The 19,839-nt window shown below is 34.2% G+C and overlaps 2 protein-coding genes across 3 annotated transcripts; both read left to right on the top strand.

The window, feature by feature from the left end:
• Positions 1-1,786: 1,786 nt before the first annotated feature.
• On the top strand, positions 1,787-2,905 carry LOC129885189 (ethylene-responsive transcription factor RAP2-11). The gene has a single exon (XM_055959383.1). The coding sequence runs from the start codon at positions 1,997-1,999 to the stop codon at positions 2,723-2,725; it is 729 nt and encodes a 242-aa protein (XP_055815358.1). The 5' UTR covers positions 1,787-1,996; the 3' UTR covers positions 2,726-2,905.
• A 1,314-nt stretch (positions 2,906-4,219) lies between these two features.
• On the top strand, positions 4,220-12,965 carry LOC129887855 (uncharacterized). 2 transcript variants are annotated; one of them, XM_055963085.1, is made up of 8 exons: positions 4,220-4,430; positions 6,428-6,597; positions 7,142-7,247; positions 8,755-8,934; positions 10,987-11,475; positions 11,624-11,692; positions 11,775-11,849; positions 12,703-12,965. In XM_055963085.1, the coding sequence occupies exons 2-7, from the start codon at positions 6,550-6,552 to the stop codon at positions 11,837-11,839; spliced, it is 957 nt and encodes a 318-aa protein (XP_055819060.1). In that variant the 5' UTR covers positions 4,220-4,430; positions 6,428-6,549; the 3' UTR covers positions 11,840-11,849; positions 12,703-12,965. The 2 variants fall into 2 exon arrangements, with proteins under 2 accessions (XP_055819060.1, XP_055819059.1); XM_055963084.1 differs by having other exon boundaries at positions 6,417-6,597.
• Positions 12,966-19,839: the final 6,874 nt, after the last annotated feature.

The raw sequence follows: 19,839 nt of genomic DNA, 5'->3' as shown, positions 1-19,839 counted from the left end.
GCTAAAAGTTTGAATTTGTAGATTCTGAATTTTAAAAAATAAAAACTTATTAAGTATATTTTTAAATATAAATACAGATACGAATCGAAGCTATCGAATTGTGACGAACTTGCAGCGCATATTAGAAACCTAATAGGTTTAGTTGTTGGTGTTAAGTTAATAAAATGCAGCGTGCAACCAAAAGATTCTAATATTGTACCTACTATAGTCTCCATGAAACTAACATTATACTTGTTGGATGATATATATTTTTTTTTAGAAGTATGATATGTATCCAAATGGCAGATTTTGGGATGGCCAAAGTATTATAAGTTATTTAAGAAAATGATGAAAGAGTAAAACATAAAGGTTCGTGATTGCAACTTAGTTTTATGGTTGACATATTAAAAAATTGTCCTGATTAATCCACCAAATATTATGCTATTTTTTGTCAATAACTAGACCACATTTGACTTTTGTTTCTTTTAATAGTAATAATTAAATTATACCATACATTTTATACTTTGTGACATAGTATGTAGAATCATGTACTGCCTAGCATGTTTCAATTTTTTTATATTATTTTTATGTTTCTCCCTTGTTAAATCTTTTAAATGATATTTTTAGAAGATTCCATATATAACTTTTATTATTAATTTTCATCTTTAGTTGAGTGAGCCAATCTTTTTTGTTTTTGAAATCCATACTAATATTTTCTTAAAAAGAAAGTAAAAATACCTTCATGTCATGACAACAATTTGCAAAGTAAAACCAATTCCTTTCTACGATTCGACTAGTTTAAATTTACGTCACTTAAAATTCATTAAAAAAAAAAGTTATCTTTATCGATCCTTTTCAAAGTTTGAAATCAAAATCTTCAATAAAGATTCTATTTATTTTATTGTATTCGACGAAAAGTAAGATAACTCCTTAATAAGATAAGCATAGCATATTATTTATGTGCTTTTTCAAGGAATCAATAATGATATTCATGATCTGCAAAAATGACGAAATGTGCCTTTTAAAGATAATGAACAATGCCATCACTAATAATAGTGGCGGAGCCAGAATTTTAGTAAGAAGATTTAAAATCTAAAAAAAGAAATATGTGAACTGGTCGAAGAAGATTCGACATTTATTATATATATATAAAAATTATTTTAATCATGTATAAATTTTCATCGAAAAGAATTTAGATGAACCCTCATTATAAAGTGATTCCGCCCCTTACTAATAGTACTTAAAAATATATATAATGTCATCATGAGTTCATGACTAGTACTTGAAAATTAAGAAAAAGAAAAAAATTAATTCCATAGTCCCTTTATTAATTAGACATATAGTAGTTGATATGTTAGGTATTTTGATCATAAAAAAATAATTTTTATTTTATATATAAATAAAAAGAAAGAATCTCTATGAGATAAAATGCCAAAAACTAAAGCATCATTTTCCACCCCTTTTTAACCAAAAATACAAAGAACGTGCACAAGTGTGAGACTTAGAGCACGCCCTTGCAAAAATATAGCAAACATAACAAACTAACAAACATATACAACAAACATTAAATAATTTTTAACAATATTAATTTGGTTTAATCATTCATGTTAAACAAGTCATTTTTGCCTTCATCACATATTCCCACCTCTTCTCTCCACAACACACTTATTTTTTTCATCCGGCATTCGATATCTGTATTGAAGTCCCACTAATTCAGACTCGAGTCGCGTAAAATTCATTTAAGGGAGAAACATAGGACCCTTATCAGATTTTTTTTCCGTATCTAAGTATCTTATCAGGAATTGAAAAATCATATATATCCCACCACAACCATCGATGGTTCACACACTTTGATATTTCAGTCAACTAAAGAAAAAACAGGTAAATGAAGACAAGGCTTCCCATAAACTCCAAAGACTTATATAAAGAACCTTAACATTGTCTCATTTTGTTTAAACAACTCTCTATTTCATCTCCTCTTAGTCCTTTCTTAAACATCTTCCCCTTTAACTCCCATATGGAACAATCACAATTACATGATCATGCCACCAAAAAATGGAGTCCCAAAGTTCCAAAACAGAGAAAATTTGTTGGTGTAAGACAAAGACCTTCTGGAAAATGGGTTGCAGAGATCAAGAACACAACACAAAAGATCAGGATGTGGCTGGGAACGTTTGATTCAGCTGAAGAAGCTGCTCGTGCTTATGATGAGGCTGCTTGTCTTCTACGAGGATCAAATGCTCGAACTAATTTCCATAACCATTCCCCTGTCAGTCCTGCTCTTTCTATGAAAATTAGAAACCTCCTCAATCATAAGAAAAGCCTCAACAAGATCAATCCCAAAAGTACTAGTACTCCTAAAAATCCCACAACTAGTACTATTTCAACAAGTCATCGACAAACTAAGATATGTAATGATGATGCATACAAGCCTGATTTTAACTTCTTTATGGCTGGAATTGATCAAATGGGGTCAACAAATTTCGATCATTCATCAACATTTTCAACTGATTTTGATACGATTCTTCTGGATGACGAAAAAGTTTGTAACTTTCAAGAGGTACCAAAGGGAAATCTTGAAGATCATCAGATGCCTGAATTTGAACACATGAAAGTTGAAAGACAAATATCAGCTTCACTATATGCTATGAATGGAGTGAATGAATATTGGGAGAATTTTCATGATAATACTGATCCTAATTTTTGGGATCTCCCTATGCTCTACCAAATGTTTTGTCCAAGTTAGGACTTTCTTTGACTCTTTAAAGATATCGTTGATTGTGTGTTGGATTTTTCTAAAGCTATACATAATCAGAGAATTCGATACGGGTGCAACAATACTTTCAGAAGATCTGAGTAACATAGATACCAAATGTTTTAAGCCTTTCTCAATCTATTATCTTCACAATTGGAGTTGATCATCAAATCAGGCTCTCCTCAATGAATTTCAAAGTTATTGAGCATTTTTAGTAGTATTTTTTTTGGGTACATTAGAAATAATAAAATCTTTCGTAAGCTATATTGCTTAAATCGGTCAAGGAAAAAAAAATTCATATCTTTGATCGTTCTTTTCCATACTAACAAAGCTTCATCATGTATGTGACCTTCATTTTATCAGAAAGCTAGCATGTTGTTTTGTCTCTCTAGATGTGTACGATATTGATATTGTTAAATTAAAGCAAGTATTTACAATCTTCAATAATAGTCGGAAGAAGGTGATATTGTATGTTATCACATATTTCTACATCTAATCATCAAATCAAGCTCCTCAATTAATTTCAAAGTTATTGAGCCTTTTTAGTATCTCAAGAATTGGATCAATTATGAAACAAAATATTTATAGTGATTTTTTCTTATTTGCAAATATTTTCAAAGTTATTGAGCCTTTTTAGTATCTCAAGAATTGGATCAATTATGAAACAAAATATTTATCGTGATTTTTTCTTATTTGCAAATATTTTTGAAGTGATAGTAGATTGATAGTTTTATCGATGGGCTATTGTTGACAACTTATATGCAATAATTTTAATCTTATCTTTTTTTGATTTGAGATGAAATTATCTGCACGTCAATTATTTCTGTTAAAAAAACTCATATTAATTAATATTTCGATAGAAAATGCATCAGTATTTAAAAAAATTTCAAAGACTATTACTTCTCCTCCCAAAGAAATAGAATAATTTTGTGCCTAGAAGTCCAAAGATAATGGACTATTTTTTACACTTTTTTTTCTCCCATTAACTTGGAAAAGATTCAAAAGCCAACTTAAATAAAAAAACCAACAAAAATAAGTTATATAAAACTAGAAACCCAAAGATCAAATTAAAAATTATTATTCTTATGAAGATAAGAAAAGGTACTCCTATTTAATCTCTAATCACCCCCCTCCCCCGCTCCCCCCCTTTTTTTTAAATAAAAAAATTTACTACTTTTCACTAAAGTTTAATAGAAGACCATATGCATTTTTCCTTTTTTAGCCCATCAAGAAATAAAACTTGTGCAAATTTCCTAACAATTAACTAAAAAGGGATTATCAAACGATGTGATATAGTGAATATATATATTTTTTTTAATTAGAGTTTTCAAATTTAAATTTTGAATATATATATTTTTTTAATAAGAAGTGCTTCCACCCGAATAGGGCTTTAGGCAATACGAGTCTATTTTAATATAGATATTAGACACCAAATAAGAAATCGAAAATTTTTCTTAAACAAAAAGGAAAAAAAATATTAAGTGGAATTACAGGAGGGAAAAGCACAAAGAGAGTCTATGCAATGGCGAAATAGCCACGTCATCACCTGTTTACCTTTCCCTTTCTTCAATAAAAAGACACTTCTTTTGAAATCAAAATTCTTATACAACTCTTCTTCTTCTTCCCTCAAAACACTGTCAATTGCATATCTCTACTTGAAAATAAGTAGAAAAAGGAAAAAAATTTACTCAAGTGGGTGAGTAGTTCTGCTTAAGTTATTTACTTTATTCTTTAGTATGATGTATTTACAGTTTAGTTCTTGATACTGTGTGTATTCAATTGATTTTGGTTTGTTTTCTGCAGTTTACTGGTTTTCTGATTTGTGGGGTTTGGTTTTCTTGAAGTTATTTTGTTCTATTTTGATGTATTTAAAGTTTGGTTCTTGATAGTTGATACTGTGTGTATTCAATTGATTTTGGTTTGTTTTCTGCAGTTTATTGCTTTCTGATTTGTGGGATTTTATTTTCTTGAAGTTATTTTTGTTCTATTTTGATGTATTTAAAGTTTGGTTCTTGATACTGTGTTTGTTCAATTGATTTCGGTTTGTTTTCTGCAGTTTAATGCTTTTTGATATCTGGGGTTTTGTTTTCTTGAAGTTATTTTGTTCAATTATGATGTATTTGAAGTTTGGTTCTTGATAGTTGATACTGTGTTTGTTCAATTGATTTCAGTTTGTTTTATGAAGTAAATGCCTTTTGATTTCTGGGGTTTGGTTTCTTGAAGTTATTTTGTTCTTTTTTGATGTATTTGTTGGGTTTTGTGGTTGTATTTTCTTCAATTGATAATCAGTTTGTTTGTCGAGTTTAATGCTTTCTTATTTCAGGGGTTTCAATTTTATTTTAAATTGTGATGTATAAGGTTCAAAATGGTGAGTTGAGGTAGTATGTAGTTCACCATCACGGGCGGAGCTAGGTAGGGCCAAGTTCTTCGGGAAATTACTCTTTACACATGGTTAGGATTATTTTTTATGTATATATAGTAGATGTTCCTTTCCATTAGTACTTTGATTTGCTTCACTTGAGCTGAGGGTCTTTCAAAAACAACCTCTCTACACTCTAATCTCCTCATACCTCACTTGTAGGAACACACTGGGCTTCTTGTTGTTGTGTTCTATGTATAAACAAAGGAGAACAAATTGTAGTAATAGACTAATATGTACTATTATTTTGAGTTTCTACTGACTAGTAAGATGTTTGGTGAGCTTCATCTGGGTTTCCTAAAAACCTTGCTGGCAATGAAGACATAGGCTGAAGAAGATCCTCTCATTCACTCCATTTTTTCATTTGTTGTTGTTGTTGTTGTGCTTGTTATCATTTAAGCTCATCACTGCTTGTCCCCTACATAGACCCTCTTCCCCTTCTTAATGACCTGTTGCTCTAGGGTTCATCAGTTTGACTAGTTTCAATTGCATCTCCTCTCTGTCTTTCCATAAGTAGTAGCATGAAATTTATGAATATTTACCCTAGTAGGTGAGTTCTGCATCGTTTATTTATGCATTCTCTATCTTGATGCATTTCCAGTTTTGTTCTTGATACTATGTTTGTTCCATTGATTTCGGTTCATTTTGGGCAGTTTAATGCTTTCTGATTACTTTTATTTTTTATCGTTTTCTTGAAGATATTTTGCTCCATGTTGATGTATTTCAGTTTGGTTCGTGATTGTATTTTGTTCAATTGATAATCAGTTTGATTTCCAGTTTATTGCTTTTAACATTTCTGGGTTTCATGTTTTCTTGGAGTGTCTTTTTTTAATTGTGATGATCACAATATGTTGTTCACATATGACTTTGGTGTGGTTTTATACGTATGTGTTCTATGTGTAAACAAAGGAAAAACAAATTGTAATAACAAGTACTTTTATTCGAGTTTATACTGGCTAGTAAGATGTTAGTTGAGCTTCTTCTGAGTTCCCTGAAAACCTTGCTGGAAATGAGGACATAGGCTGAAGATCTTCTCATATCTCTCCAATTTTTTTGTTTGTTCCTGTTGTACTTGTTAACACTTACGCTCTATCACTTTTTATCCCCTACATAGCCCTTATTCCCTTCTTAATGACCTGTTGCTCTAGGGCTCATCAATTTGACTGCCTTGGTGAATGTTGTCAGCCCCTGCATCCTCGTTTAAATTTCTCTTGTTGATCCTTGATATGTGATTTGCTAATCTGAGCTCATTTTTCAATGAAGCTGGATAATAGGTATAAGTGACTACCTTCTTGAAATATACTCATTGATGGTGAACGTAAGCTGGGGTGTACATTTCTACTGAAAAATTGGTACAGAAGCTTTATTGCAATAGTTTCAAATTGGGCCCTCAAAAATGTCGAGCGGGGATGGACGTAAAGTCTCTTGTGAAGATATACAAGTGGTATGCTTTCAATCTTTTTGTAGATGAGTTGTGATCTTCTACATGTTATACTTTGTCTCTGCTTAGCCTTGTGCTCATTTATTAACCATTCTTCAAGAAACGCAATTGTTAAAAAGGTGAGACGAAATTGTGATGATTCTAATTACTTGATTATCACTTCTCTAAAACACCAAGAATTTATACTCAATCCTCTTCCTATTAACATGGAAGAATCTTTTGCTGTCTTATTGATGATGTAGATGATAATCTATAACTGATAAAATCCTCTGACTTGTCTCCTTAGCAACATTTTGACAACTAATAGCATCTCTTTGGGCACAGAGATCGATTTGTCGAAGGAGAAATGGTTTTCTTTTATGTTTATATTTCACTTGAACCTTTATGGAATGTTATCACTAATAACACGGACTTCAACCAATATTGCATAACTAGCATTGCCATTTCAAACCCCTCCCAATAAAACAAAACCGTGTCCTATTTAGATGATCACCAGCTGTTCCAAATTGAATAATCATGAGATCTGCGTGGTTGTTTTGAATTTCAGGTGCAAAATCAGATAGAGCGGTGTCTTCGGCAATACATGAGTCGGAAAGAAGTTGTGAACACTCTCTTCATCCAGGACAACATAGAGCCTAGATTTACTGAACTCGGTATGTTATATATTTTCAAGGCATGCACTCACTTCCTCTATGTAGTGTGGAATGAGGACTGAACCTGACAATTCCTGCAACACAGAGGTTTCAAAAGCGATTCGAATAAGGGACACAAAGCTTCCTATGGTTAATAATGGTTGCCAATATTTCTCACACTTCCTATAAAACAACAGATACATTATCAAGCAATAGAATATACATAGAAAGTTCCAATCATAAATTATCAAAAAGAGTTTCTTTTGCCCATGAGTTTTAGCTCTTTTATCACACATGCAGATGCTCTTTAACAATTTTTTTTTTAAAAAATCACCTTTTAATTCTCGGAAAGTCGAGTTTATTAGTGCTTGTTATAGTTAGTTGACTGCCCTCTATTTGTGTGCCGTTTTTTTTAGCTGTCTCTGTTGTCTTTTTTCTATCTCTAACTTTTACAGTAGACTGCTTCCTTTGCTGATGAATAATTGAATACATATGTAAATATTCTTGAACAGAAGTACCTACTCTCTAACACTAGTGCCATTGGTTCTGTCTACCCTTAGTTATGGATTTATTCTTTAAAGGGAAAAAGGTCAAATTTTTCATGTGTTATCTGAAATTGAGCAACTTTGTCCTTCACTTAATTTTGATCTACTATTATCCTTGCCGGTAAGATTAAGACTTCTTTTTCTTTCTTTCTCATTAAAAACATGCCTTTTTTGAGATGGTAACAAGCTTGTAATAAATTCATAAAAAGGCCGTGAAGCCACATTTGCAGGTAAAAGAAAGCAAGAACTGCTAAACTAGAAGAAAGTATCTACTGGAAAAAACTATAGACACTCTTAAGACTTGTAGAAGAACATCAGTGTCTTCTATGTATTCTTGTTTTACTTAAAAAATGAGAACAAAATAGAACTTAGTTTCATCTTTTGGACTGGGTTGCTTAAATTTGGTTTTCTAGTCTAGTATGTATGCTATTTTGCATCTGTTGAACTTTCCAGAACAGTGATAAGATTTTGAAGTAATATTTTAGAACTGGATGTTTCATCTCAATTGGATCTTTCCTGCATTTAAAAAGTTTAGGAAAAGCTAGACACTTCGATAAAGTTCAGTTCAGAGCTTTTGACTTCCTTTGAACTTGACATTTCTGTAAATTTGATTACTGATCTCATCAGTGTGAGTTATGCTGCTACCTTTACCAGATACCTGTATCATTCGAGAAGCAATTGAAGATATTTTTGTATAATCTGTTTTGTTCCTCTGCTTATGAATGTACTCATGAGCATTTGCAGCTCTAGCAGGCATATTATCATGAAACTGATTTGAGGAAAGATGATATTAATACAAATGTGAAGCTTAATAATGCTTCTAATGAGCTGTTTTGTATAACATGTAAATATACTTTCTTACTGTCTGTTCTTTATTTTGTCCTTGTTTCCAGTATTGCCTACAGGCGAGTAGCAATTTACAGCTTTTATGTGATTCTAGTTTCCTAACTCTTTAGCATTATGATGTTCTTCCTGTTTTTCAGTTTGGCAGAAACTAGAAGAGGAGAATCAGGAATTTTTCCAAGCATATTACCTGAAGCTGATGATTAAAGAGCAAATAATTGAATTCAACAGGTTGCTTTCGGAACAGGTGAAGATGACGCAGCAAGTTCCAAGTGCAATTGCTTCTCTACCTATGTCTAATGGGTGTAATATTATGCCAAGTAAGATGGATACTTAGTGAACCTTTCTGCATTTACTTCTCATGCATCAGTAATCGGTTGGCGTACTCTTCCATTTGGTCTACAATCAAATGCCTGCTTTGTCTCAGTATGTTTGATGCTGTTGATGTGGTTGCATTCATTTACTCGTGGTTTATGCCAATTATGTGAGATACATCCAGAAGAGACTAGTTTCATCTTCGTTGTATAGTTTTAAACTCTTACTATGAGGAGTACCACCCTGTCCTCTGCTCATTCCTTTCAGATACTGTCTTTCATTTGCCGCCACCATATTTGAAATTTTCCTTCCAGCACCTGATGCTTCATCTGCTACATTGAATGTTGTTTGCAGATTTTTAAACTATGCGCGTCATTGTAGAACATTGGCTTTCAACATTTTGATAATTATTTTTGTATGTCAGTATCTTCCTTTGTTGTTCATGTTTATATCATGAGGGTGGAAGTGGTTTCTATACCATTTTCCTTTTAGTGTATCTGAAGTTGATTTGTTGTGATCCATTATTGATATGTCAATGAGAGTCTTTAGTGCATGTCTTTCCTGATATTACACCCGTCATTTTTGCTTTAACATGTCTAATCTCCTGTATATCTGGCTAGATTTTCCAGTCATTGCAGACTATATATAGTTTGTAAGTTTGCTAAATAAACAATCTTGAGTTGTTTTCACCACTCTGAGTTTAGGGGGCATGTTAGATGGAAAGTATTAGTATCAATATAGTTAGCAGAGTTATGTAATTAGTTGGATATTGTCCCACATGGATCATATATGATATGAGTCTTGGGTTTGCGACCCTGAAGTAGGCATTTGTTGTATTCTAAACGTCTCTTTTCTCTTTTATTTTTCACAAGGGTAAGGGTGAACTCAAGGCAGGGGTGGATTTATGGGGCAATTTATGGTGCCCGTGAACCTATGGTCTTTCCGCCAAATTAGATATTTTATGTACATATTTCCTAGAATTGATGGAGTAATATTATTTGCCGGCACCCATGCTCCAAAAAAGATTAAATGGTGCACTCGGTTGAATGCTAAGTTATCTACGTAAAGGAGCACGGATCAATTCTAAAAAAAAAAGAAAACTAAACTAGCATAGCTCTGAGTTTGACGTCTCACCTTTGGTTTTTTCCCTCAGATTCTGGGGCCTCTTCTCATCTTCCTTATCAAGAGATTGATTTGTGGCACTCTTTATCAATGAGCTCTACAATGTCTTAATCTAAAGTATTGACTTCGTTAAGTGCTGTGAGCAGATTTTCCCAAGATGTGAAGTAGGTAATGTAGGAGTGAACGTTGCTGGTTATGTTAAGCCTTTAAGGTAGATATTATGTGGTGTGTGTGTAGATTGATTTTTTCTAATGGAGGGGAGATTTATTTAAAGAAATCGTTTATGGTTTATAGACTTGGGAGGAAAAGTTCCTGGCATATTCCTTTTTCTAGACTTGTGTCTATTGATAAGCTTTTTCTGGTAAGTGGTAGCCCTAATTCACCAGGAGCATGGATATTTCGCTGGGACCTAATCGTTTAGAATGTAACATATTGAAAATATTTAGCTGTACCTGTATAAGACAGAAGAGAAGACATAGAACATGAGATGTTGCTCCTCTTATGGTGAGAGAAGAATAGTGAATTTTTCATTGAGTAGAGAAGGATTTTACATTTAAGGAATAGCCTCTTATCCCTTACTTCTTTGGTACAACCATGAGGTTCCCACATGCATAGAAGTTTGAGTGCCTTTTGGAGAAAACCATATCATTACTGTTTAGTTTACCTCTTGTGTAAGGGAAATTCTTGTTCTTGTCCCTTTTTGATGAAATTTATTACATTATCAAAGAAATTTATCTTGGTTTGTCTGATCTTATCTGCAACAAGTATGACGAGCGCTGTTTTCAGTTTGGAGCCTGCCACTAAGCTCTTGTCTAGACTTATCCTTATCTTCACTGCCCTCTATTTGCTTGTTATGTGTGTTCTTGCTAGAACCTGCATTTGAGAAGCTGTATTGGTGTCTCTAGTTAATGTTAAGTTTTCTTGCCTTACTACAGTGCATCAAAATTCAACTTGTGGTGCTGCCGAAAATGTTGGAACTGCTGCAAAGCCTAATGGCATGCATGAACCTGTACATGCTGATAGACCCAATGCATTCAGTAACAACAGCTCATCTGTTCTCTCTTGCATGCAAACAGCAATTGATATTCCTTCTCAAAGCAGGAAAATTGATGTTCCTCCTAATATGTTTTTGGGCCAGCCCTCTAACATGGGGATGAGACAAACAATGGATGGGAGGATTATTAAGACAGAGCCTGCCTATGGTGGAAATTCTCCGTTTGCCTTTGGTCCTCATGGCAGTTACTTGGAGTCACGTTCTGCAATGGGTGATGCATCTGTTTCGTCATATAGTAGTGTGGAGTCAAACACACAACCTCTTAATGAACCTCTTCTGGATGCTGGCACTTCTTCATTTGGATTTCTAGGGGAGATACCTCAAAATTTTGGTTTCTCAGACTTGACTGCTGATTTCACTAATAGTTCTGGTATGTGTCATCCTCTCCCCATTTTCTCTGTAATTTCACTGAGCATCTCTGGATTCTTTGCTTTTCCACTTCCAATGTTTTAGGTGTTAAAATGAGCCGGTATTGATGCTAATCATTTATACTTTATATCCGTTTTGACCATGTTCAGATATATTGGAGAGCTACTCTAGGACTCCCTTTCTAGCAACAGATACTGGCAACTTGCTCGATTCAAATGGTAGGTGGATATTCCCAAGGTAAAACTTCTGTGCTTTTTGTTATTCTCTTTGGATAACCAATATCACGTCTTTGACTTTCAGGGGGCATTGAGAGGTTAACCAATCCATCAGAGAACTTGAGATACACTAATTTCAGTGGAGATTGATTTTGTATAGGTAACTTTCTTCATCTTATAATATTCATTAGAGTTGTAGGACTTACTTTTGGGGTTTTACTTGGCAATGCATCAGAAAACTTGAGATGCTATGGTTTCACTGGAGATTGGTTTTTTAGGTACTTGTTCCATTTTATAAAAAAAATTAAAAATTCATTAGACATGAAATCTCCCGTGGTCATATCATTGTACTTCTTTGGTTCCATTTTGTACGACGATTTTGAGTGGACATAAAGATGTTAATTTTGTTTTATGGTGCTAGTCACATGAGTCGGTCCATAGGTGCAACATGATGATTGGAGGTGTTAATTGGCATGAGATAGACCAATACTATATGGAATTAGTTATCTCAAAAGTCCTAGAATTTTTTCTGGAATCAATAATGGTACACTTTGTGCAAATGTTTAGGAGGAGGCCATTTGATAAAGAAAACCTTGCATCATAACAAAATTTGATAGGCAAGTGAATTGAACTCTTGAAGTTGTTTTATTACAGTGTAATAATGTCAATTGTCAAATATTTTCCACATCCCAAAATGAAGAGAAGTATAGCATACATTCTAGAGAACTCATGTGCTTGGTTTTCCAACTGGCTTTTATCTTAGTGTTCTATTTAATACGGGAACACAAATGTTTTCATCTTGGAAACAATACAACGAGAATTATGATCTTCTTTCTTCATCGTTTCACGTCTCGTTGAAGGAGGACTTAGTATAGGATGAAGTAGGTGTGGTTTTTGTGCCAATTGATGAATGTTTCTTTTAGAAATAATATTTACTTGTCTAAAATTTTCTGGCTTGTTTTGGTTTATGGTAGTTCAACGTAACGACTCATTGTTGATGTTTCTCACTGCAGATTCGATCAAACACATACACGACGATAGCTTTTGTATATGCTGGCTGGTCAAGTGATTTAGGACATTTGGATTTTCTGGTATTGTAGATTGAGGTTTTCATCATGGAGAATAATTCAAACATGAAAGATTTCAGTAGAGATCTTTGTACAAAGTGTTAAATGTGATTTAGAACATTGTTATTTTAGCCACGTATAGCATACTGTCTGATTTTTAGTGCAACTATGGAACAGTGATGAAGTTTAGAGCATATTGGACCTGAAAATTTCAGCATTTATTTTTATTTTTAACCATTCCGTAGAAGCTCCCCCCGTTTTGCTCATTTGATGAGTCAACTCACAACCTTAGGGGTCGTTTGGTTGAGAACAAGTTATATAAGGATTAGGATTAAGTTATCGCACTTTGTATATGGGATAATTTATCCATCATCATGGTATAAATGGTGGGATAACTTATTTCAAACTTGTCAATCAAACAAGACATCAGATTTTTTTCTTGAGACTATTTTTATATTTTAATACTATTTATTTTTATTCCTCACACCAAACGACCCCTTAGGGTTAGGTAGAGGGTGCTAAAAATATGAAAAATTCATTGACTTTTAACACACTGAGAAGCTTGAAAATCATAAATTTTGGCCCAGCCCGGCCAAGTTTGGGCCCAACGTAGTTAATTGAGAAAGTTACGAGAAATTCATGTACTAAAACATGCTGAAAACCTTGAAAATCGTAAATTTCTTTTTTGGCAAATTACTTTTGGTGGCCATTCGGCCAAAATAATTATCAAAAATATGGTCATGCGCTGTATAGGCATGTATAGTCAGTGTATATTTCATGTATAGTCAAGCTATATTCAATTTTTGAGTGTATCATAATGTATATTCAATGTATTGCTCATTTATAAATAATCTATATTGTATAGTACAGTCACTGTATATTTTCTATAATTTTGGCTAATTTTTTATATAAATAAAATATGACTATATTTATTGTAAACTAATTAATTTTTTGTATATATTTGAAATTGTCCCCTTTTTTTTCGAAATTCAATAACACATCAAGGACCTTGCAAATTGTGAATTCCTTCGTGGCCCGGAAATGTCGAAAAAAAAGAGGTCGACTATTCAAAGGGTGCCTACATGTATCGTTACCACACGAAAAATGAGAAAATCGCTTCATTCCGCTTGTTCCGCCCCTAAATGCTATGAATACGTCATGGATCGTGCCGAGGCTACACATACTGATCCTCCAGATACTTACGGAGGGTCTCCTATGGGTTTTGGAAATTTTTTATCCGGAAGCAAGTTCACCAAAATATTTATGGGCTAACACATGCGAAAAATGAGAAAATCGCTTAATTCCGCTTGTGTGGCCCCTAAATTCTATGAATGCGTCGTGGATCGTGCCGAGACTACACGTACTGATCCCATGAGGACTTATGGCGGATCCAATATGGGTTTCTGAAAAAAATTAACCTGAAGCTAGTTCACCAAAATATTTATGGGCACACACACACAAAAAATGAGAAAATCGTCAAATTCCGCTTATGCGGCCCCTAAATACTATGAATGCACCGTGGATTATGCCGAGACTATACGTACTAATCCCCCGGGTACTTAAGGAGGGTCCTATAGGATTTTAGAACAAAAATGATCGGAATCCAATTCACCAATATATTCCTGTGCTAACACATATAAAAAATGAGAAAATCACTTTATTCCACTTTTTTGACCCCTAAATGCTATGAATGCACCATGGATCATGCCGAGGCTACACGTAATAATTCCCTGGTTACTTACGGAGGGTTCCATATGAGTTTGAAAAAAATTTAACTAGAAGTTAGTTCACCAAAATATTAATGAGCTAACACACACGACAAATGAGAAAATCGCCTAATTTCGCTTGTGAGGCCCCTAAATGCTACGAATGCACTATGAATTGTACCAAGGCTACATATACTGATTCCCGGGTACTTACAAAGGGTCCTATATTTTGGAAAATATTTATTAGAAGCTAGTTCACCAAAATATTCATAGACTAACACACTCGAAAAATGAGAAAATTGCCTAATTCAGCTTGTGCAGCCCCTAAATTCTATGAATGCGTTGTAGTTCGTGTCAAGGATACACGTACTGATCTCCCCGGTACTTATAGAGGAACCCATATGGGTTTCAGGAAAATATTAACCGAAAGGTAGTTCACCAAAATATTCATGAATTAACACTTACGAAAAATGAGAAAATCGCCTCATTCCACTTATGCGACCCCTAAATGCTACGAATGCGCCATGAATCATGCCCAAACTATACGTACTAATCCTCAGGTACTTACGTAGGGTCCATATGGGTTTTGAAAAAAAATTGACCGGAAGCTAGTTCACCAAAATATTTATGAGCTAACACACACAAAAATTGAAAAAATCACCTAATTCCACTTGTGCGGCCTATAATGCTATGAATGCGTCGTGGATCTTGCCGAGCCTGCATGTACTGATCCCCTAGGTATTTACGAAGGTTCCCATATGGATTTTGGAAAAAATTGTTTGAAAGTCAGTTCACCAAAATATTCATGGACTAACATACATGAAAAATGAGAAAATCGCCTAATTTCTCTTGTGGGGCTCCTAAATGCTATGAATGCATTATGGATAGTGCAGACTACACATACTGATCCCCAGGTACTTATGGATGGTCCCATATGTGTTTCAAAACAAAACTAAATAGAAGCTAATTCACCAAAATATTCACGTGCTAATATACACGAAAAAATAAAAAATATATCTAATTCTACTTGTGCGGCCCTAAATGCTATGAATGCGCTATGGATCTTACCAAAACTACACGTATTGATCATCAGGTACTTACGAAGGATCCCATATGGTTTTTGAAACAAAACTGATCGGACGCTAGTTCATCCAAATATTCTTGTGCTAACATATACAAAAAAACAAGAAAATAACCTAATTCCTCTTGTGCGACTCAAAAATGCTATGAATGTGTCATGGATCGTAGCTAAGCTAGATGTAGTGATTCCTCGAATACTTACAGATGGTCCAACATAGATTTGAAAAAAAATGATGTGAAACCAGTTCACAAAAAATGATAAAATCTCCTAATTTTGCTTATGCGACCCCTAAATGCTATAAATAAGTCGTGGATCGTGCTGAGGCTACATATACTATCCCCTAAGTACTTACGATGGGTCTCATATGGGTTTCGAAACACAACTGACCGGAAGTCAGTTTACCAAAATATTAATGTGCTAACACACGAAAAATGAGAAAATCGCCTAACTCCGCTTGTGCGACTACCAAAATGATATGAATACATTGTGGATTGTAGCTAGGCTACACGTACTGATCCCTCAGTTTCTTACAGAGGGATCCGCATGGGTTTCAAAAAAAATGGAAATCAGTTCACCAAAATATTCTTGGTTGAACACACACAAAAAATGAGAAAATCATTTAATTCCGCTTGTTCGGCCTCTAAATGCTATGAATGCGTCGTGTATCGTATTGTGGATACACTTAATAATCCCCAGGGTACTTACGAAGGGTCCTATATGGGTTTCGAAAATAAAGTTGACAGGAAGCAAATTCAACAAAATATCATGGGCGAATACACACGAAAAATGAGAAAATCACCTAATTCTGCTTGTGCGGCTCTAAATTCTATGAATGCACCGTGGATCGTACCATGGCTACACGTACGAATCCCTCGGTAACTTACGGAGAATCTCACATGGGTTTTACCAAAAAAGATCAAAAGCAGTTCACAAAAATATTAATGGGCTAAGACATATGAAAAATAAAAAAATCGCCTAATTCTGCTTTTACAGCCCCTAAATGCTATGAATGCACTGTGAATCGTGTAGAGGATATATGTAGTGATCCCCTGGGTACTAACGTAGGTTCCAATATGGGTTTCAGAAAATAATTGGCCGAAAGCGAAGTCACCAAAATATTTATGGGCTAACACAAATGAAAAATGAGAAAATTGCCTAATTTCGCTTGTGCGCCCCCTAAATGCTACGAATGCGCCGTGGATTGTGCCGAGGCTACATGTATTGATACCCCGGATACTTATAGAGGGTCTCTTATGGATTTTGCTAAATTTTTATCGAAAGCTAGTTCAACAAAATATTCATGAGCTAACACATACGAAAAATGAGAATATCATCTAATTTTGTTTGTGCAAACTCTAAATGCTATTAATGCACCGTTGATCATGTTGAGGCTACACGTACTGATCCCCGATTACTTATGTTGGGTCCCATATGGGTTTCAGATAAAAATTGACTGGTAGCCAGTTCACCAAAATATTCATGGGCTAACACACACAAAAAATGAAAAAATCGCTTAATTCCGCTTGTGTTGCACTTAAATACTATGAATGCACTGTGGATCGTGGAGAGGCTAAGCGCATTGATTCCAGAGTACATACAGAAGGTTCCATATTAGTTTCGAAAAGAAACTGGCCGGAAACTCGTTCACCAAAATATTCATATCCTAACACACATAAAAAAAATGAGAAAATTACCTTATTCTACTTGTACGACCCCTAAATGCTATAAATGCACCGTGGATCATGCCAAAGCTATATGTAGTGATCCCTCAGGTACTTACAAAGGGTCCCATATGGGTTTCAAAACAAAACTTATTGGAAGCCACTTGACCAAAATATTTATTGACTAACAGACACGAATAATGATAAAATCGCCTAATTTTGCTAATGCGGCTAGGGCTGTTCACAGTTTTGGTTAAAACCAAAACCAAACCGAAAATTTAACCAAACCGAATTAAAAAACCGACATTCAGTTTGGTTTGGTTTGGTTTGGTTTTAAATTTGAATAACCGATAATATTTGGTTTGGTTATGGTTATAGAAAAAAATAACCGAATAAATAACCGAACCAAACCGATAATTATATACTTAAAATTTATAATTATTTATATGTATAATATTAGTTTTTCATAAATAATTAAAGATATTTTATACGTTTTAATTATTAATTTAATATTAATATATTTATTTTTAAGGCCCAACAATCCAAACCCAACTCTCAAACCCAATTATAAATTCTAATAAACACTAAACAACGGTCCAAGTCCAACAATCCAAGCTCATTAGCCCAACTCTCAAACCCAATTCTAAATCCTAAATTCTAAATCCTAAATTTCTAATAAGCACTAAGCACTTGAGCAGTAGGCAGCAACATAAAGTAAAAGTTAAAACTTTAAAACCCTAGTATCTGTTTTCCTTTTATATTTTTGTTCCTCTCACGTTGGTTTCTCACAAAGTCACAGACTCACAGTCATATACTAACAGTGAAGGCTCAAGAGCAACCTCAACTCCTCAACCCCAAGTATAAGATTGTCAAATTTTGAGAAGGTTTGTAAGGAGTTTTTCAAATTTTAAATTGATTTTAAGTTGTTTTCTTTTTTTTCCGAATGTTTAAGTTGTTTCATTTTCTGTTTTGAACCTCTGTGGGTCGTGAGGAAAAAAGAACTTCATAAGAATTTGAAGAATGTAGAGAGAGAATATTTGAATTATCTCGGCTAGTCATAAACTGAATAACCGAATCAAACCGAACCAAACCGACAATAACCAAACCCGTGGTTATTATTTTACTTGGTTTGGTTATGGTTTTAGACATTTAATAACCGATTAAATTGGTTTGGTTATGGTTTTAATCAATAACCGACCCAAACCGAACCATGAACACCCCTAAATGCGGCCCCTAAATGTTATATATTGCACCGTGGATGATGTCGTTACTACAATTAATGATCCCCTGGTTTTATTGAGGTTCCTATATGGATTTCAAAAAAAATTTGACTGGAAGCCAATTCACCAAAATATTCATGGGCTAACATCGGGAATCGTGCTGAGGCTACAAGTATTAATACCCTAGGTATTTCTAGAGGGTCCCATATGGATTTCAGAAAAAATTGACTCGAAGCCAATTCTCTAAAATATTGATAGGCTAACACACACGAAAAATGAGAAAATCATTAAATTCTGCTTATGCGGCTCTTAAATGCGATGAATGTGCTATGGATCATGCCGATAATACACGGACTGATCCCTTGGGTACTTATAGAGGGTTATATATGGGTTTCAGAAAAAATTTGAATGAAGCTTGTTCACCAAAATATTAATCGACAAATACACACAAAAAATAAGAAAAACTTTTAATTCCACTTAAGCGGCTCCTAAATGCTATGAATGGATCGTGGATAATGCCAAAGTTACATTTAATGATCCTTCGGATACTTACGGAGGGTTCCATATGGGTTTTGAAATTTTTTGACAAGAAGACAATTCACCAAAATATTTGTGGGCTAACACACATGAAAAATAAGAAAATCGCCTAATTCCGCTTGAGCGGTTCTTAAATGCTATGAATGCACAGTGGATCGTTCTAAGGCTACACATACTGATCCCCCGGGTATTACGGAGGGTCCCATATAGATTTTGGAAAAAATTAATCGGAAGCAAGTTCACCAAAATATTCATGGGCTAGCACACATAAAAAATGAGAAAATCACATAATTCCTCTTGTACGACTCTTAGATGTTATGAATGCACCGTGTATCATGACAAGACTATAAGTAATAATCTCCCAGATACTTACAGTGGGTCCCATATAGGTTTCGAAACAAAACTGACTGAAAGTCAATTCACCAAAATATTCATGTGCTAACACACACAAAAAATGAAACAAACACCTAATTTTGCTTGTGTAGCCCAAAATGCTATTTTTGCATCATGGATCATGCCGATGCTACATATACTAATCCCCAGGTACTTATGGAGGGTACCATATGGGTTTCAGAACAAAACCGACCAAAATCCAGTTCACCAAAATATTATGGGCTAACACACACGAAAAATGAAAAAATCACCTAATTTCGCTTATGCGTACCCTAAATGCTATAAATGCGCCGTGGATCTCACCGATGCCACATATACTGATCCTTCAGGTACTTACGAAGGGTCCCATATGAGTTTTAAAATAAAAATAGCTTGAAGCTAGTTCACCAAAATTTTCATGTGCTAACACACGAAAATTGAGAAAATCGCCTAATTTCACTTATGAGACTCAAATATTCTATGAATGCGTTGTGAATCGTAGCTAG

Source organism: Solanum dulcamara, chromosome 4 (genome assembly GCF_947179165.1).
Source record: "Solanum dulcamara chromosome 4, daSolDulc1.2, whole genome shotgun sequence".
NCBI lineage: Eukaryota > Viridiplantae > Streptophyta > Magnoliopsida > Solanales > Solanaceae > Solanum > Solanum dulcamara.
The sequence above is the reverse complement of the archived record's forward strand: the minus strand, read 5'-3'. Positions and strand labels throughout refer to the sequence as shown.

Excerpts from the sequence above, each read along its gene's own strand:
- LOC129887855 (XM_055963085.1), top strand. The coding sequence starts at position 6,550 with ATGTCGAGCGGGGATGGACGTAAAGTCTCTTGTGAAGATATACAAGTG. Across the intron at positions 6,598-7,141 it reads CTTGTGAAGATATACAAGTG|GTGCAAAATCAGATAGAGCG; the intron begins GTATGCTTTCAA and ends TTTGAATTTCAG. Across the intron at positions 11,476-11,623 it reads TGATTTCACTAATAGTTCTG|ATATATTGGAGAGCTACTCT; the intron begins GTATGTGTCATC and ends GACCATGTTCAG.
- LOC129885189 (XM_055959383.1), top strand. The coding sequence starts at position 1,997 with ATGGAACAATCACAATTACATGATCATGCCACCAAAAAATGGAGTCCC.